The sequence below is a fragment of the Aptenodytes patagonicus genome, chromosome 2, assembly GCF_965638725.1.
Source record: "Aptenodytes patagonicus chromosome 2, bAptPat1.pri.cur, whole genome shotgun sequence".
NCBI classification, from domain to species: Eukaryota; Metazoa; Chordata; class Aves; order Sphenisciformes; family Spheniscidae; genus Aptenodytes; species Aptenodytes patagonicus.
In genome coordinates, this window is record NC_134950.1 from 106,651,776 (window position 1) to 106,670,726 (window position 18,951).

General features: G+C 42.1%; 1 protein-coding gene and 1 pseudogene across 4 annotated transcripts; both read left to right on the forward strand.

Annotated features, from left to right (window-relative positions):
* Positions 1-87: 87 nt before the first annotated feature.
* LOC143157450 (putative 2-ketogluconate reductase) lies at positions 88-8,062 on the forward strand. Of its 4 annotated transcripts, none has more exons than XM_076332271.1 (7): positions 116-142; positions 652-899; positions 3,114-3,495; positions 4,749-4,920; positions 6,277-6,455; positions 7,199-7,295; positions 7,696-8,062. In XM_076332271.1, exons 2-7 carry the CDS (start codon positions 699-701, stop codon positions 7,850-7,852), a joined length of 1,188 nt encoding a protein of 395 aa, XP_076188386.1. In that variant the 5' UTR covers positions 116-142; positions 652-698; the 3' UTR covers positions 7,853-8,062. The 4 variants fall into 4 exon arrangements, with proteins under 4 accessions (XP_076188390.1, XP_076188386.1, XP_076188389.1 ...); XM_076332274.1 differs by having other exon boundaries at positions 4,773-4,920; XM_076332272.1 differs by having other exon boundaries at positions 652-878.
* Positions 8,063-10,210: 2,148 nt separating this feature from the next.
* On the forward strand, positions 10,211-16,650 carry LOC143157451 (putative 2-ketogluconate reductase; annotated as a pseudogene).
* The last annotated feature ends 2,301 nt before the right edge of the window (positions 16,651-18,951 follow it).

The following is an 18,951-nucleotide window of genomic DNA, read 5'->3' on the forward strand; positions in this document are numbered from 1 at the left end:
TTGCAGAGGGCAGGAGCGGGTGTGCCCTGCAGGGAGCAGGACCTGTGAGCCGTCGGCTCCTCCAGCTGCGGTAAGATCGAGCTGTGAAAGGAACACCGTCAGAAAGAAACCCGCCCTGGTCAATTCTTTGGTTGGTGTCCAGGTAATTAGTTTTCTTCTATAGAGGAGTTAGTGGGGGGAGTTTATTCCGGATAGCGCATGCTATTAAGTTTAATTTAAAACAGAGCTAGGAAAAGTTACGTAGGTTTATTTTGCTATGATTTGGCTAAGTCCAGAGTGATACAGCAGTGCCAGTCAACAAATCTGCACGTAAGTAGTGAGTCAAGCTCCACAAAAGAAAGAAGGCCAGCTTAGAAACACAGTAACACCAAAGTTAATACTTACACGTCGTTCTTTTTATTTGCCCACTTGTCTCAATCTGATTCATATTTTAAAAGTTGTCTCTGCAATGCGAGGACCAGAACTTACTATCAGTAGACATGCATTATTATCAGTGTTATATTTGATCATAGATGCATGATACACATGGAATCAGATAATCTTATGTAAATAGAAAATGCGAGGAGAGACAGCTTTAGAAAAAATAAAAAGAGAGTTAGCGATACTGCAGATGATACTAGTCCAAAACCAAAATTGTCATATCCTTAACAGGTGTTCCATTTTGCACACTGGACAAGACATCTGATACCTGAATAATTATGTTCAGGAGCAAAGCATTCGGTCTGTTAAAACCGATTCCCTCAATGTCTGGCCAGCCAAATTTGGCTTATAAATTTATTCATCCAGCTATTGCTTCTCATGGATATCACTGTCACAGGAGAAGTGTGGATTACAGACAGAGGTACAAGACATGCCCAGGTAGTGCTGGAGGACGAACAGTAAGTGCTCCTCAGACCAAGGTTGGTATCTGGAGAGCCCACTTCCCTCTGCAAAGTTCCTTTAAGTGGTTTTAGTTTACTGCTGTCAATATAATTTTTTAAGATTGTACCTGGTACTAGCAGAACCCCAGGTCTTGAAACAAAGCTGCAGTCTATGAATGGTTCACGCATGCATCAAACATGTCTGAGATTGTGGTGGCCTCAGCATGTCCACACTAATGAAAAGATTAATTACATGCAACTAGCCTGGTTCTAGTGCATCATCTGGTTTGTTTAAAGCTAAACCAGCTCTCGCTGCACTGCACTGTGTCTTCCTCATGAATTATCTTTCTGCTTGTGAAGTTTAGAAAGTGCTTCTAAAATGATTGCGGATCTGACTCTGACCTTCATGAGTGATGTATTGTAATGGAGGAGGAATTGGTGATGAAATCGAATGGTGTAATACAGTGCTGCCTTACTGGCATCTGCCAGTCAGTTGATCATATCTGGCACCCAGTTTTCCATCACTTAACAGCATAAGGTTTAGTTGCCGTCCTGTCTGAGTAAGTTGCTGCAGGAGCATCAGGTTCTGATCATCAAGAAGCTGGACAACGCTGTCACAATTTGACATCAAATCTTGTCTTTTATTCTATGCGTCATTCATTCTGGAGGACAAATCTAGTTTATCCTTCTAAGGTCATGTTGTGTGATACTCTAAGAAACATACAGACTTCAGCTGGGGAAATTTGCACCATTTTCACAACCTTATGGGGCTGACAGGGTTCAAAATACTTCAGTTGGCAAGAAATAGATTACATATATTTAAGAAAGTGGTATTCCTTTGCAATATGGTTGCACTGTTCACCTCATTGCTTTGTTTGCTGCTGTTCAGAACCAGTTAGTGTTATCGGAGACACTGTTCGTGGTGAACTGCAGACCTGTCGTAACATGGAGGCCCCTTCTAGCCCATGTACAGCAGCAGACTGGAACTGAGGCAGAAATGCAGGTCAAGGCCAGGATAAAGCAGTATTACTGGTGTCGAGATTGTAAGCATTTAATAGATGCAGTTGGGATAAGCCTGAGTTTGCTCAGGACAAGGGTAAATACGGTTTGACGGAAACTTCCCATCTACATTGATGCCTTTTTGTCACAGGTTTGAATTCTGGTTACTCGCTGAAGGCTTGTGTAAGAGGACTGAAGCAGCAGGAAATCTCTGCCCAGCACTGTGTGCCCAGAATAAAGCGGCACACTGCTGTGGAAAATTGTTCTGATCCAGTTAGCACAACGTCAAGTTTCCTGGACCCAAGTCTAGGACACAGTATGGGATAGAGACCTAAAGCGAGTGGAGCACGGCAAACAGAATTGTAGGAGATTAGACACGAATGTTGTTAAGACATGCAGCAAATCTTCAGCTACCATTTTTGTCAATAAGGGCTGCCTCTAATTAGGTGTGTGGCTATCTGTGGAGCCCCTATCTTATTGAAGGATACAATACATTTGCATGGGTGTTGCAGAGAGGACTGGACTCAAAACTGTCTGGGCAGGGGAAAAGCTCTAGTATGTAGGACTGTGTTGTCAGTGGGACTTACAGTATCACCTCTAGTGCTTTTCCCCACTGGTTCAGCGTATAGGCGTGGGTGTGCTACATTTTGCAGGAGGTAAGTTCAGGTACAGATCTGGATGGTTAAAACACTGAAGGCAAGCAGTGTAGCAGCTGTCCAAGGATGGCCCTTCCTCGTGCAAATTTGTTAGACCTATACCATTCCTGACAGATGTTTGTCAGACCCATGTGAGCCTCGCGTCTCCCTACACTACCTGCGGCTTCACCAACCGTAATCAATAGGCAAGGAACTTTGAGTAACTTTCTAGCAGCCTCTGCTTCACACCACTGCTTATAGAAATGAATTTGTGAATGAGATTGAGAAGCTACCAGATTTGTGTGAAATCAATATTGATTCAGGACTAAAATGAAACTATTTGAGAACACCACCTTGTAGGACTGGATTTAGATCTAAGGGGGCAGATATTCCTTGGTGTTATAGTCTAAATCAGCACTTGGTGAAAATACTGGGAAGTTGTCTAATGTACCACACTAGTACTAAGTGACTGTGGGTTTATTCTGTATTGAGTTCCATCAGTTTCCTGTTTTACAGATGTGAATTTAAATGATCACTACAGCATCATTTACACTACACTACACTCCTTTAAGGGTGTTCTCCTAAACAAAGGAGTATTTCTTCTATTCCCCTGTTGCAGGTCATGGCAGAAGAGTTGCCAGGTGTTTTGATTCTGGATATAGGAGGAACTCATGGTGTGCTAGAAAACCTTGCAGCACTTTTGAAGAAACACTTTCGCCTTATCACCATGAAGGAATTTCTTGAAAACAAAAAAGAAATGAGCAAAAAAATCCAATCTGTTTTCGTGTTTGAGTGCAGGCCAACTATTGACCAGGAGCTTCTAGAAAGCCTGCCTAATTTAAAAGTAATTGGAAACTCTGGGGTTGGAGTTGATCACTTAGACTTGAAAATGATTTCTAACTTTGGCGTAAAAGTGACCAACACCCCACAGGCCGTGGCAGACCCAACAGCAGACATAGGAATGGCCTTGATGCTGGCCTCTGCCAGAAGACTAGTGGAAGGTAATGTTTTAAATTTTCCTGGATCTTAGCTACTTCTTTGGCATATCTCACTTTTACTATGATACAGATGATCTGTCCAAATCAATATTTGGGATGCATTTACAGGGAAAAAAATTTCTGAGGACTCAATTTTCAGAAGCCTGTGCTTTTCCTACATCCTGCTTTTTTTTAAGGCAATGGTGACAAGAGTAAGGCCTTTGTCTAAATTATGCATTTTAAAGTCACTTTTGATAGCCTGTTTGGAATAATGTCTGGGGCTTAATTCTCCTCTGGCTGTTCACTGGGTGGGTTGTTTATAGCTGTAAAAACTGAATACAAAATGCATCCAAATCAAATGTCACCACTTCGCCATTTCCCCTTGGAACAAGTGTTAGGAGCTACAGGAAAGTACAAAGCATTAATGGCCATGTCCACATCTCTAGAGCAGTAATTAGTATAACTCTTCATTTTTTTCCTGCTTCTGCAAAGAGTTTGTCTAAACCAAGGGTTGTATTTCCAGAAGAGCATCAGCATTGTTATTGAAGTAGCTGATAATCCTTTTGACAAAGTTATTCCAAACTGTACCACCAACATTAGCTTGTGTCCTTAAAGGTAGGTCCTTTCCCTGCATGCCCTTGCTACGCAATGCCTTTCAGGGGAAGGAAGGTGTCAGTAGAGACTATCACAAGAACTTGCCTCTGTCTTCAGGGACTCATACTGTTTCTGTCACCGCTGCTCCACCCCTAAGCATGAAATAACACCTCTTTCGCCGTGATGTTTTCTTACTATCGCGTCTTGCTGGACCTCAAGTTCTTTGTATAAAGGCTCATAGAGATCCCTGGCTGAGCTGGAATTTGCTACCTTCACCCCACTCAAGCAGTGGGGCTGCTTTGGGTTGTGATCCAGGAGAGAAATGGTGAGACTTACCCCAGCTAAAAAAAAGTGAAGTCGACGCTTGCAGGGTGGTAAGTGTCAAAGAAGCTATTTCTGAACTTCCAAGAAAATACTCCAGCCACAGAAGAGTTACTTCTCTGAGGAGCCATTCCTCCCAGCACAGTACCCATCCGGGAGCCCCCCTGTGTTGCTGACTCCAGCCCTGGCTGTTGCAGGGAATGGCATCATCCAGGCCCTTCTATAAACGGGTCAAAATTAGCAAGGATGTTTTGTAAGGGGTGCTCCAGACCCCCATTGCTGTGACGGTGAGAAACTTTTTCTTTCCCCAAAACCTGTGTTTATGGTTGGTTTGTACCCGTTTAGCATGTATTTATGTTCAGGCTGCCAGACTGCGGTTTCTCCAGACACGAAGTATTTTCCTGTTGACTGGCTGGGAGTGGAAGTAACCAGAGCGACGCTTGGGATCATCGGGATGGGCAGCATTGGGTACAGAGTGGCTCAGAGAGCCAGAGCCTTCGACATGAGGATCCTGTACCATAACAGGAACCGGAGGTAAAAACGTCTGGTTTCTGCATGTAATTGGTCAGGGGGCAGTGACAGAAACCACAGCTCTGCTGTGTCCCCGATCTTCCTAGTGTTACGGAAATTACACATGCCGGCCACCATAACAGGGTTCGACTCCAGGTTTCCGCTGAATCAATAAGCCAAAAAGAGATTCGTCTATAAAGTCCTTTTTATTAATAGTGCTACAGCTCTAGCTGTGTGCCTCCAAAAAGGGACCTCGAACACAGAAATCCCTAGGCAATTATACCCTTGCGATCTAAATTCCTCCCCCCTCATGCAACAGTTCAGACCAGTAGTAATGTTAGGGTCTGGGGTCTTCCCGTTCTTCATTAGGTCCTTTCATTGTCTCTAGGCGGGCCGTTTCTTTTCTTACCTCTAAGGTTGCAGCTTCTGTTGATGAATGTAGCTTCCTTACCTTCTGTCTTGAACTGGCTCTGGCGCCTTCTTTTACTGGACTAGGTAAAAGTTCAACATACCTAGGTGAGAGTTCATAGCTTGCTGCCTAAGGCTTCAGCAAATTTAGTTACTAATGCTAAGCAAGTTGTGCTAAACAAGTTCTATATAAGTAGTATACCAGATCGCACAACACCAGGCACTTGTGACAGTTATAAGCAGCATGAGGAGCACCAGCGTGCCAGCGCTTCCTCCCTTTGGCTCCCTACTGCTCCCCTCGAGAAGCAGCTCCCCCTCGCCTCCTGCACTTGCTCTGCCCTGGTTAGCTACCAGCAGTTTGGAACAAGAGCCATGTAACCTTCCTGAAGATGTTGTCCAAGCAAACCAGGCCTTGTGCCCTCGTTGTGTCCCCTGTCCTGCCAAACTCTTCTTCAGGCTTCTGGCAGCATTCCTGGCCCACCCAGCCAGTCCCTCAGCCCAGCCAGATCACTCATCACACTGGCACCAATGACAAGTGTCTTAACTTCTCTTAGTTTTATAGTTCCCTTTCTCTCAGACTTCACTTCCTCTTTATTCCTTTTCCACCCCAAGTCCTAACTCGCATGTCAGGCAAGGAGAGAATCTACAGGGATTGGCACAGATGCAGGAGAAAAGAGTGGGGTCTGACTGCATCCCCAACCTCTCATACCTGGTAACACCTATGTGCTTTGCTTTCACACATACATCACTCCTTCAGTGTCCCGCCACTCCTCTAGCCTCTTGCTCCCTCTAGCCCACATCCTTCCCTCCTCCCTTCCACCATCTGTACCTATCAATGTCTTTTCCTTTACCTTGGCCTCAAACCTCTCAATCTCTATGCTGTTCCAGATCTCTCCTAGGGTTGACTGATGATTGGTAAAACCAGTTAGAAATAGTTGTATCAATTTGGGTGTGTGTGCATTTTTCCTTTAGAAGAAAGGAGGAGGAAGAGGCAGTTGGTGCCCACTACTGTGAGAAGATGGAAGACTTGCTGCAGCAGTCTGACTTTGTTATGTTGGTTGTGAACCTGACTCCTGAAACTCACAAACTGATTGGGAAAAAGGAGCTGGGGCTGATGAAACCCACAGCTACTCTTGTAAACATCAGCCGAGGTAGGACGGTCTAAAAGCACTGTTTGTGTCTCCACAGTTAAGGTTGTGTTTTGTCTGATTATGTTGACATTCTCCCCCCCAACCTCAGTCTGTGGTACCCCTGTATTGTTTGAGTCATGAAGTAGCTGGCGGTCTACAAATGAATGACTTATCATAGATCAGATGCTATGTGTTCAAAGGTCCTCTGGAATTTAGGGATGTTCGGCAGATGTTCTGTTCTCTTTAGCCTTATCTTAAAGACAGCTTTTTTTAGTGGAAATAACTGAAAGTTTTATCATCACTGATGATGAATGGGGTACAAGAAAAACATAAGTTTCATTTGGAACAGCTATGTAGAAAAGAAACCTCACATGGGATTACAGATCTGTTGGCACTGAAGAAGCATATAAGAGAGAGATTATAGTTTCAGTAAACAAAGCAGAGATAAAAGAGTGGAAAGCTTGAAGAGATTAAATGATTTGTCTATAATAATACAGGAAGTCAGTGTCAAAATGTGGAAAAGACTGAAACCAGTCACATCTCGGAAAAAGCTTTATGCAGTGGACCATAATCCTCCTCTAATTAAAGATTAATAAATAAAATCTCTGTTTTGTTTGATTAATGGTTATTAGAAAGACATTCTACTTTCTAACAAGATGAAGATCCTGTAATTTTTCTCACTAGACCCTTGAGACCTTTCCCCACTCCCAGGTAAAAATATGTTCATTAACTCGTCACAATAGCAAGATTTCATTTCGATGCAGGTGCAGTTATTGATCAAGATGCATTGGTAGAAGCTCTCCAGAATAAGGTTATTAGGGCTGCTGCTCTGGACGTGACATACCCTGAGCCTCTGCCAAGGTAGAGAAACCTGTTTTCCATTCTATTAATCTGAAATGTTTTAAACTGTGTGCAAAAGTATGCTCATAATCTTGATCTCCACGGGGAGTCTCTCTCACTGTTTAAGGGCAAAACCTCAGCCTGTCTCACACAGTCATTAATAAATGACAAACTATTCGCCTTTCCCACATCTGTCAGTTCTTTGCCAGCCTAACTGACAGGCAAGGCAACAAGACCAATAGAGAGGAAGAAGAAATGGGTAAGCAAGCTTCCCACAGCTTTCTGCTGGTTCTGTGCTTGTGGCCCTTTTATCTCAACATGCTATTGCTGTTTCCTGAGGTTCAGTTCTTAACAACTAGCATGGGATAGCTGCAGAGTAAATTCCCTGTGTAATACATTCTGTTCTTTCTGTTTCTTACAGAGATCATCCTTTATTAAAATTAAGTAACATCATCATAACCCCTCACATTGGAACCGCAACCATCCAAGCTACCCGTATGATGGCAGAAGAAGCAATAGCAAATATGCTGGCTGTTCTCAATGGCCAACCCATTCCAAGTGAAGTGTTTCCCAAATGATGTGTGCCAGATGATATCACTAAATCTCATATGCATGGGAAGGCACTATTTCTTACAATACCACTTTAAAAAAAAGCAACCTGTTCTGCACTGCTCTTGTTGTCATGATACTGCAAAGCTGTCATCTCACTAGACTTGATCTGTACTGTTATTTATAATTCTGAAAAATTAAGTGGAACTAATAAAAGGGATTTGTTTGAAGATTTTAAACTGAGCAGTTACGCACTTTGATATCTTCAGTCCATTATTTCAATGAATACCTGTGTTCTGTTCCCAGTACTTGCTGCTACATAATGATAAGCAAGTACACCAAGCAGTTTGTGTAACACTCTCAAATATATTAAAGGTGAATTGAGCATTAATTCCCTGCAGAAATTTGACTGTATCCTGAAACACTTTTCAGCCAATATTGCAATATTCTATTTTTATATCAAAACACTGAAGAAAGCAGACTCCTTTGAAATGATCGTAGGCCTAAGGTTTTCTAATGTAAGAAAAGCTCTGCTTCATCTACATGTTAAATCATAGCAAAGCCAATCATTGAAAAAGTATCTTTGATTTTCCTGAGGGTATCCTTTGAAAACCAAAGTAAATCCCAAGAGATTTAGTTCCTCCATGCAGACAAAAATGATGCTTTTATCTCGACTGGCCATGAAACAATGGTAGATCTACCACTGAAATCACGTGGGTGAGGGCACAGCCTAAAGCAAAATTAGTGATCAGTCCTAACTTCCAGCCCAGGGCCAAGATTTTTCTTACATTCTCTTTCCTATGAGCAAGCAACAAAGTCAGAAAATTTAGTAAAATGTTTGTCACCTCCATAAAATCTGAAAGCCTTTCCATTATTTTGCAATATGGTCAGGCTTCTTGAAGGGATGGTAAAATGAAGTTCTAGCACAGGAAGTGTAGACAGGCCAAGAGTTAGACATTCAGATGCAAATAGTGAAATACTACTAACAAGACAACAGCCAATATTGCCATAGGGGATTCCAAGATCTGTAGCCCTTGAACAGCTCTCCCCGCAGCTATTCCCAAAATTCCTATGGAAAATCAATGGTAGCTGTAAATAGTCTATTTAAAAAAAAAAAAAAAAGGTGTCAATTCACAGACCCTCTGGGAACCACAAACAGTCAGTGATTCCCACAAAAAACCCCCATGCTTTAATTTGAGTGCATAAGTCCTTCTTGGAAAACACTTGCCTAAGTATCTATTACTTTGTTAACTTTGTTTATTTTGTCAGGAGAAGGCACTGCAGTTAAGAAGTCACTGGTGTCTCTTCAAGACAGGAGGCTGCAAAAATCTCTGCAAAGAAGCATTTAAAAATTAACCTGGTAACTCGAAGTTCATGATGAAGCCGTGCAATTTATTTTCACGAACTAGATTTGGTCCATTTTTCTACTTACTACTTCTACAACTAATTACACGCGGTAATTTGTGATTTCAGGGTAGGGAGGGAGATTTATTGATGGTCTGAAACTAAGTAATCAATGAGAAATAATTGTGTGTTATGAGACTGGTGACAGTGATATGAAACCTTACATAGCATGAGGGACAGAACTTGTTCAGACTTGATTATGTGAATACCTGTGTGTGTGTGTATAATTGGTAATATACTTAAAAGAGCTGCTTTCTTGTCTTGGTTTGTTTACCTCTGTCCTGGTTTTGGCAGGGATAGAGTTAATTTCCTTCCTAGTAGCTGGTACAGTGCTGTGTTTTGGATTTAGGATGAGAATAATGTTGTTATTATTAACAACTTAGTTGTTGCTAAGTGGTGCTCACACTAGTCAAGGACTTTTCAGCTTCCCATGCTCTACCAACTGAGAAGGCTGGAGGTGCACAAGAAGCTGGGAGGGGGCACAGCCAGGACAGCTGACCCAAACTGGCCAAAGGGATATTCCATACCATGTGACGTCATGCTCAGTATATAAACTGGGGTAAAGCTGGGGGGGGGGGGGGGCGCTGCTCAGGGACTGGCTGGGCATTGGTTGGCGGGTGGTGAGCAATTGCATTGTGCATCACTTGCTTTGTATATTATTATTATTATTTTATTGTATTTTATTTCAATTATTAAAGTGTTTTTATATCAACCCACAAGTTTTCTCACTTCTACTCTTCCAATTCTCTTCCCCATCCCACGGGGGGGGGGGGGGGGGGGGGGGGGGAGTGAGCGAGTGGCTGTGTGGTGCTCAGTTGCCAACTGAGGTTAAACCTCGACGGCCTCCCTATCTAAATATGTGGTTTATAAGATCTCTTGTCATAGATGTCATGAAACAGGACATGAAAGTGATTATTCTTTGAAATGTCTAGAAATAATTATATGTCTTTCTTCTGACACTTTGTGTCTTCTTTGTGCAGATCATGGGAGGAGGAGAGCTACCTGGGCTTTTGGTAAATGAAATCGGTGGCATACGTGGGATACTGCATGGCCACATAGCGTTCCTGAAGAAACATTTCTACCTCATCACCATGAAGGAATTTCTTGAAAACAGAAAGCATATGAGCAAAAAGGTCCAAGCAATCTATTTGTGGTGGCACAAATCAGTCATTGACCAAGAGCTCCTCCAGAGCCTGCCAAACTTGAAAGTGATTGCAAATTCAGGAGTAGGGATGGATCACCTGGATCTGAAACTTGTGGCTAGCTTTGGTGTGAAGGTGGCTAATGCTCCATGTGATGTTTCTGGCAGCACAGCAGATACTGGGATGGCTTTGCTGCTGGCATCTGCTAGAAGACTAGTGGAAGGTAACATCTCAATTCTTTTGTGGCTTCCAAAAATCATACAAGATTTACCTACCATTAACTTGACTTTTCCTAGAGTTACCTGTAGTTCACATAGTTACACATAAAATGTGGAAATCTAAATATGTTGAGTTGGCAAATAGAATAATCGGTATTTTCATATATTTTATATAGCATAAATATATCTAAATTATTACAGCATACACAAACATACATAGCATATATTTCAACCAGGTATAAATAAAATCATATGAGTTTGTTTTTCACAGGTCACCAGCCTGGGTTGAAAATACTTGAGCAGAATCTAATCACATTTGATTCAAACACAACTTTTTGCTTTATGGACAGGGCTTGGTCTTAGAAGCTGGAGTTTAGTTTTTAGAATAAATATGGCTGTAGACTTAATTTAACAGTTTCAGATGAACAACACACTGAAATGTGCTTCCTACATATGAAAACTTTGAATTTCATTACCTTCTTCAGCAGCACATTTTCAGTGACTGACATTTGGCTGACGTAAGATGTGCTTCTTGATGTGATGGTGTTACAGTGCTATTGACCAAAAGCGGGGGATGCCAAAGATCAGACGATCGCTGCAATCACAGTCTGGCAGAAGAAATTAGAGTGTGGGAGGCAGCAATGGAGCAGAATAAGGGTATGTGCTGAAAGCTGGGGCTGACAGAGGCATGGGCATATTCTCAGGGACTGAAATGGATTGGTGCAGAATTGGGGAATTTAAGGAGCGTTAGAGAGCAACAAGGCAGGCTGCTCCAGTTTCTGATGGTAGCATCCTTTCTAGTTTCTTCCACAATTTTTTCTTGCCATTCCCCAAATAGAGCTACCCTTGGCTTGGTTAGAATGCCTGCTGCTTCAGGAAAAGATCCTCCAGATTTATCCTATCAAATTTACCTGCCTTTGATTTGCCAGCTGTACCACAGGATTCATAGAAACTCAAAGGAGATTTGTCTCCCCCTAAATCTGTTTCTACCTCACAAGGAGGAGACAGATTAAAAGGGAGATTAATTTCTTGTTCCCATCTACATAAACTATCCCTGGTGGCAATTCTGATAGCTCTGCCCTGGCATGACTGAGTTTTATCCTGAGGCATTTTTTGATACTTTCACAGTATTCTGCTTATGTTTTAGAAAAGCTGGCAATATCGGAAGACTGAAATATCAGAATCCTGTCACCTTGCTAGCAGACTAGTAAGTGCTGTCTCTGTGCATATAAGTTTATTTTCTGTGTTGTAGAACCATCCAAAATTTTGCAGGTTTAACAGATAATTATGGAAATTACCAAGTAGTGATTTTTAAAGAAGTCACACTTTTCTTTCCAAGGAGAGTAGCAGAGGTGAACAGGAAACCTGTTCTTACTCTAAATAGCAAAACCAACATCTGGTGTTATTCTCCACGTGACGTTTCCAAACTCTGCAGTGTTACTGGCAATAATTATTTTGATTGTTGATGCAGAACTGGGCAATATTTTTATGAGTCTAAAGCAGCAGAAGGATTTTTAGGGGTGATTACATCAAAAGGCTTTTTGTAGTATGGTGAGAATAAATGGGAATGTCACATACATGTGGCAGGGAAAGATGGTATATTAGGGAGTCACCTAGGACATTACAAAAACCATTGCTGTTTAAAATTGTCTGTAACTGTTAAAAGTGTGCTATAGTAGCACAACAAGCCCAGACTCTTTTGCCTTGTTCCTTTGTGTTGGACGCCATTCATTTCTCATATTGGAGTGTTTTTCTTGCAGGCTATCACGTTGCAATTTCTTCGGGTATGGAGTATTGTGAAGCTGATTTTCTGGGAGTTGAAGTTACTAGAGCTACTCTGGGGATCATTGGCATGGGCAGCATTGGGTAGAAGATTGCTCTGAGAGCCAAAGCGTTTGAAATGAACATTTTGTACCACAACAGGACACGGAGGTAAAGAGATGTCTTGACTCTAATTACAGAAGAAACTCCCTTTTAGATAGTCAGTATTTCCTTTTCAAGGAATTATGTCAGGAATATAGCAAGAAATGAGGGAATAGGGCCAAGATTAAAACGAAAGAAAAAAAAACGGTTGCCTCAAATCAGTCTTGTAAGGAGTTACTTGGTGATTAAACACTTGGAAACTTAATCTAGGTTTTATATTAGAAATTCTAAGGTTTCCTGGAGATGTGAACAGAAAAAGGAAAATCAATCTTGTACCTTTTTTATTCTTATCATATCTTACTATAGTGACACATAACTTTTTACCTTTTGTTTATTTTTTCTCCATATTTTGAAGCTCAGGAGTGATCTTGTCAAAACTCTGAATGACTGGAGAACTAGGAAACGTATACTTGGCACAATATGAAAACTGATTAACTTGAGAGCTGTTCTTGAGAAAACCTTGTTTCTCTTCAAACCAGAAGGAATTTTGCCAAGTATTTAACTGGATTTCACCCTTTATTTCTAGCCCCTCCTAACTTGCGTATGTGGGCGTCTGATCTTTGTTAGAGATTCAGCACAGGGGCTCTTCAGCATAAAGATGAGCAAGATCCCCATGTACAACTCGAGGCCATTGCAATCAGGCAAGGTGCAGGCAACAAGCAGAACAAATGTTTACTGCTATAAACCATGATCTACCCTGAGACACCTTTACTCCTCCCTGACTGAAGGGAGAAGCTGCAGTGCTAGTACATGTGGCTTTCAGTGATTTTCTCCATATGCAGACTGCAGCAGGAGGGTTACCGCTCTAGCTAGCCCTAATCAAATAACAAGGGTGTATGAGGCCAGAAATTTCTAGCCTTGCTTGGCATTCCTGTTACTTCAGAAATTATAAAAACAGCTGAGCAAACTCACATTAACAAAAGTACTAGTGAACACCCTCCTTAAGATCTTTCAGAATTTTGTCATAAACCACAAAATAAGAGAAAATAAGGCACAAATCCTTTTTTTCCGTGGATCATCACTAACTCCCTCTGTTTAATATTTTTCAGTCTTTAAAGTAATATTTATGTAAGAGTGCTGTGATGAATAATCAATGTGCAGTGCAACAGAAATGAAAAACCTGCTTATTTTAAAGTACATTTACACTTCAAGCTTATATGCTGAAGCGAGATGCACTCTGCATGCTGCAAAACTGGCTGTAGTTCCAGTCGTTCTTTACCCACTTAATCTCTGGTTGTTGACCTGGACACTGAAATAAAACAATGAAATGCATGTGTTAGGAGACACATGGTCCAAAGTTACACTGAAGTTATTTTCTTAGTGTGACTTTTTTCTTTATTTCTAGATTAGGGAGGAGATAATTCAAAGCCATTCTCTTGCAATCGGGAGCAGAAGATTGTACACACAATCTCCTTTCATTGCTTCTTTAGTTCCCAAAGTTCAGGCAGCTAAATTATACATAGAACAGGAGAAATGGCAAGTATCCTTTTCTATTGTGAAAAGTTCACACTAAAAATCTCTCTCTACTTTGGTAACTTTTTGGGTTGAACACAAGTCCTGGGGCAGCCAGGAGCCTGCCAAAGAGCTGCCTTGCTGATTCCACTCATCAGAAAATGCCAGGCTCTCTGGAGGATGCCAACAGGATGAGGACCACTGGCATGCTCAGAGCCCACACGGATGAGTTCTGGTGAGTACCACTACTCTGGTTTGAGCCGTTACTGTGATACCGAATATAAAGAAATACTAAGGAGACATATGGTTCTCTTTGTCAAAACAAAGTAGCTAAATGTTCTGTAGACTGGACATTCCGTAGATAAAAGGAATCCTTGAAGCTGTGTGTACAGGGGTGGAATGGATAAGGAAGTTATGCTGAAATCAGCTACTGCAGCTAGGTGAAAAGACTGAGTTCAATTAGCGGACACAGTGAGGAAGACTATCGACGACCACCAGAGGACCCTGGAAGTCCACCAATGAACATAAGAGCACATGCGTTAAAGACTTTTACATATGTTAATGAGTTCCAAGAAATAACATGAATATGCTAATCATTTATCGGAAATCTAATGAATATGTATATTCTGATTGTACATAACTCCCATAGTTGAGCAGCCCGGCGCGCACACTAGGTGGAGCGATCCCCTGTGCGCCCGGTGCCGCAATAAAGAATGCCTGCTTTCTAAAACTCCAAATTGAGTCTTAGAGAGTTTTTCATCTGCCGACTTACGGTAACAACTGCACCCTGTGACGTGCACCATCCCCAAAGGGAACCCTGGAGAGTGGACCATGTGCTGCCATCTGTTCCAGTGCTTAGCCTTAGTCCACTTGCAGACTTTACAAGAAGCCCCTGGACCCTGCGCTGCAGTGGCTGAGAGGCAGGCGTGCAATCCATCCCCTGCTGTAGGGCTTGAAGCCTTCCAGAAGGGCCTAAACAGCCAGCTGAGACTGAATTCACCTTTGTTTGCCACCTGTTTGCTACATGAATGTGATAATCAGATCCTTCAGTTTGTATACCAGTGACATCACTGAAGAAAATATTTTCATGACTGATGCCCTGAAATACAGTGTGATCCCTTTTTTCCCCACAAGGAAAGAGCAAGAGGAGCAAGCTGTCGGCACCACTTACTGCAAAAAGATAGACAGCTTGCTCCAGAAGGCAGATTTTGTGATGGTGGTGGTGAGCCTGACGCCTCTGACACACGAGCTGATTGGGAAAAGAGAGATGGAGCTGATGAAACCTGCAGCTACTCTCATTAACATCAGCCGAGGTACCATCCAGAACTGTTGACTGGCCTGACGAGAAAGTATGAGCCAGCTCCTGTTGTGTTACATGCAGCACCATGCTGCATCCACTGCACCGCTGGTGCATACACCGAGGACAGATCAGGCATGGTGAAAATTCCTCTCTCTCCCCTTCTAGTCTCTTTTCACTCTCAGATCATTACCTGCAAATGGCACTCAGAGACACTCTTATTCCAAACCAGGTGCAGTAGTTGACCAAGAGGCCCGGCGACAGCTCTGCAGACTGGTGTTATCAGGGCCGCAGCTTTGGATGTCACCTACCCGGAACCACTGCCCAGGCTGCCATCTCTGCTTGTTTCTCAGAAAGGATGCGTGAGGCCTGCCGGAGGCAGGAGGCATCCCTGCAGCAGGCGGGGATCTGGCAGAGGCAGCCCCACCCGCCCCTGGGGTGGAGGTTTCTGTAAAAGTGCCATGAATACGAATGGGATGCAGCCCAGATGTTGGGTCTGATAACAGGCCAAAGGGAAGCCTGGGCGCCAGGAGACAGCAGGAGGGGGCTTGTGTGCCAAGGGGAGCATTAAACCCCCTCCGTAGAATCACCATATGAAGCTGCAGCAGTGCTTCACTTACAAATTGCTTTATCTGAAGGTGCAACTTGCCGTGAATGGGTGGAAGCTGCTTGAGCCATCCCTTCTTAGACCTGCTGCATTGCCCCGAGGTTTCCCTCCCTGCAGGCTTGTTTCCCCAGTACAAGGCTGAAGTACTGCAGGTCTCTTGGGCCCAGAGGCTACTTAGCTTCTGTGAAAAGACACCTGTACCAGAATGGTGCCTCATGGAGTTAACTGTGCTCGTTGCATTTTGGGTTGGGGGAGTTTGGTCTTGTTATGTCTGTGTGCCAGGACATCGCCGTCCACTATCTGAGTCGAGTAACTACAACTCAGACCATTTTGTAGGGTTAATGTGTCAGGAGGACTTAATCCTCCCTTCTGACATGGTTCAAATTGCTGCCTAATGGCAAAAGTCCGTTTCTGGACAAAAGAGCACAGTATAAACTCTTAACATGTCCTTTTAATGTCCAAAATTACTTGGACACAGGTGATCAGGTTCTGTGGATGTAAGTGGGACTTGTGAAGTTATATTAAATTAACTTTATATTTAAATACAGAGCAAAAGCCAAAGTAGGACTCCTCTTTATTTGGGCAACAACAGTAGGTAACAACTACCTCTTTTTTCCTTTCTTCCAGAGATCATATGTTGTTAAAATTAAAGAACATCATTATAACGCCTCACCTCAGCATTAAAACAGACAAGTCCACCTACATGATAACCGAGGAAGCAGCTGAAAACATACTAGCAGCTCTTAATGGTCTCCCCATACCCAGTGAAGTGCTCCCTAGCTGATGTGCAAAAGGATATCACAGCTCTCTTTTTATTCTTCTCTTCCCCCCCATCAGCTCTAAAGTTTTTTATTCTTATGTTTTCCTTGTTAAGAGAAACCTGTTCCAAGTGGGCACAGAAAGCTCTGGCTGAGTCTCACATGTCATTAAAAAACAGCTTTTACATTTTAATTTCCTTGCAAAGTGGAGGAATACATTACTTTTCACTTCCAACCATAGATAGATGCATGCAGGCTTTAAGTGGCTCTGGGAAAAACAACTTCTCATTGCCAATGCACTTACAGTTCTTGCTAGGCTCCCTAGTCCTGAAGAAAATGACATTTTTAGATTACATAATTCACTTTGTTCCCATTCTATTAGCTATCAAAAACAACAAAATAAGCTACCTGGCTAGAAATATTATTGATTTTCCATATGGAAGTCTCCATTTAAACTAGCTCCTGAGACACAAAACGCTGAGGCAAAAGTCAGTTTTCAGAAATGTACTCAGAATCACTTGTTCAAAGCAGACTGGATTTTAGAAGACAATTTAAAGTACTAGCACTAAAGAAAATCAGTCTTCAAGATGAACATGCTACTATGTTTGTAATACCAAATTTACGTGCAGTCTACCTCCCGATTTTGAACTCTGTGCAAATATTTGGAAGAACACTCAGAGCCCTCTAAGCCTCCAGCACCATTCTGTAAATTAGTGGGAACACAAAAGTCTGTAAGAACACACGCAGCATTAAAATCCACATCTATACGTTTTCCTTTGTATCACTGCTTTCCATCTCCTAAAGCTTTGTAGAAAACAGTTAGCTGTCCTCTCTGTTGTCTTTATGTACTCCCTGTTGTCTTAATACAAGTCCAAAAGACAAATAAACCAATACACAATTCAAAGTGGCAGTGCTATGCATTTTATTATGTAATATGACTTTATGAATAGTATGATTATTTAATCTATCAGTAAAAATTATAGGAAAGTTGCCATTTAGTGCAGCTAGGATTTTGCCTGTAGTCTCATGCATCTCTACAGAGCCATTTCCACTTCCTTTTCCTTGCAGAAGGTTGCCACTGGTGCTTGCCAAAAGACACTTTCTTCCACCAGTTTAACATACGACGATGTTACCAACTCTTGCAGCTCAGGGAAACAAAACATTGCAGCTTTTCAGGAGCAGCAAGTTGGCTGGCAAGAATTTCAAGACTGCCCCAGGTACCTCCCTGTTATCCGAGGTACAGACGCCCCGTATGCCTTTCATTGTCACCTGTGTGACCTTGACAAAAATAAGTTTAGTCTTTCAAAATAAAAGGCTAAGCAACAAATTACAGAGGTGAAAACAAAAGCTACCAGAAGCTAAAATAGAAGAGAGAAAAAAATACCTCTTATTAGATCAATGTCCTAAAACTGGAAAAAACACACAAGGTTTTGCACAGGCAAACTTTTCTCCAGACATGAAGCAGCAAACATAAAATCAGATACAGTACTTCATTTCACTTCTACATAAAACAATAGAACACACTTGGCATTTGCTTGGAGTTTTACTTCTACTTTTGCAGATATTTCAAGAATCGGGGCTGATTAGTTACAGAATTGGTCCCTGCAGGTGGGGTGCTTTAGACAGGAAGACACAGCGCTAGACAACAGGATACCTGTCAGTCATTGGAGTGATGGGTTGACTCACACACAATGCCTAACGACTCGGCATTCCACAGGCTGGAAATCATCACTTGAAGGACAGCTTCCCAAAATGTCTTCAGGAAGCAACTGCCTCTCTTTTCAAATTACATTGCAAAAAATGGCCCTTTGTTTCCTGCCTTTCCTTAATCTATAAATATTTATTGAATAGTATCAGATTAACTGACATACAGTTAAAGAAACCTTCCTGTGCTTACTAGATGCTGTTTCCTATCTCTGCTATTCTACTTAGATTGTGCTTGGAAAACACAATACATCCAATCTCACAATTACTAAAAATGGATCAAAAAATGCAGTGGCCACATGAGCAAAGAGATGATCCATTACAGTTCACTCTGTCGATTCAGATTTGTCTGAAGCATTTCGATGGGGCAAACAGTACATGATCTGGCATAAAGTGCTGCTACAGTAGTCTACTGGGAAATCTGGCCTTACCTATGGCAAGCAGACAGGTTAGTGATAGCACTTTATGACGGTTTAGAGTCAATGACAACAAATGCATCGCTTGAGTTGGCCTTGCCTGAAACAACAATCTTGTGAATATGGACTTCTTGCCTCTGCTTTTTTTGTCCTATGAATCCTGGCCACATATAATACTGTTTTGTAACACATAACATAGACGTGGGA

Coding starts and splice junctions, on each gene's coding strand:
- LOC143157450 (XM_076332271.1), top strand. CDS start 699: ATGTTCAGGAGCAAAGCATTCGGTCTGTTAAAACCGATTCCCTCAATG. Junction 6,456..7,198: donor TCTTGTAAACATCAGCCGAG/GTAGGACGGTCT, acceptor ATTTCGATGCAG/GTGCAGTTATTGATCAAGAT. Junction 7,296..7,695: donor TACCCTGAGCCTCTGCCAAG/GTAGAGAAACCT, acceptor TGTTTCTTACAG/AGATCATCCTTTATTAAAAT.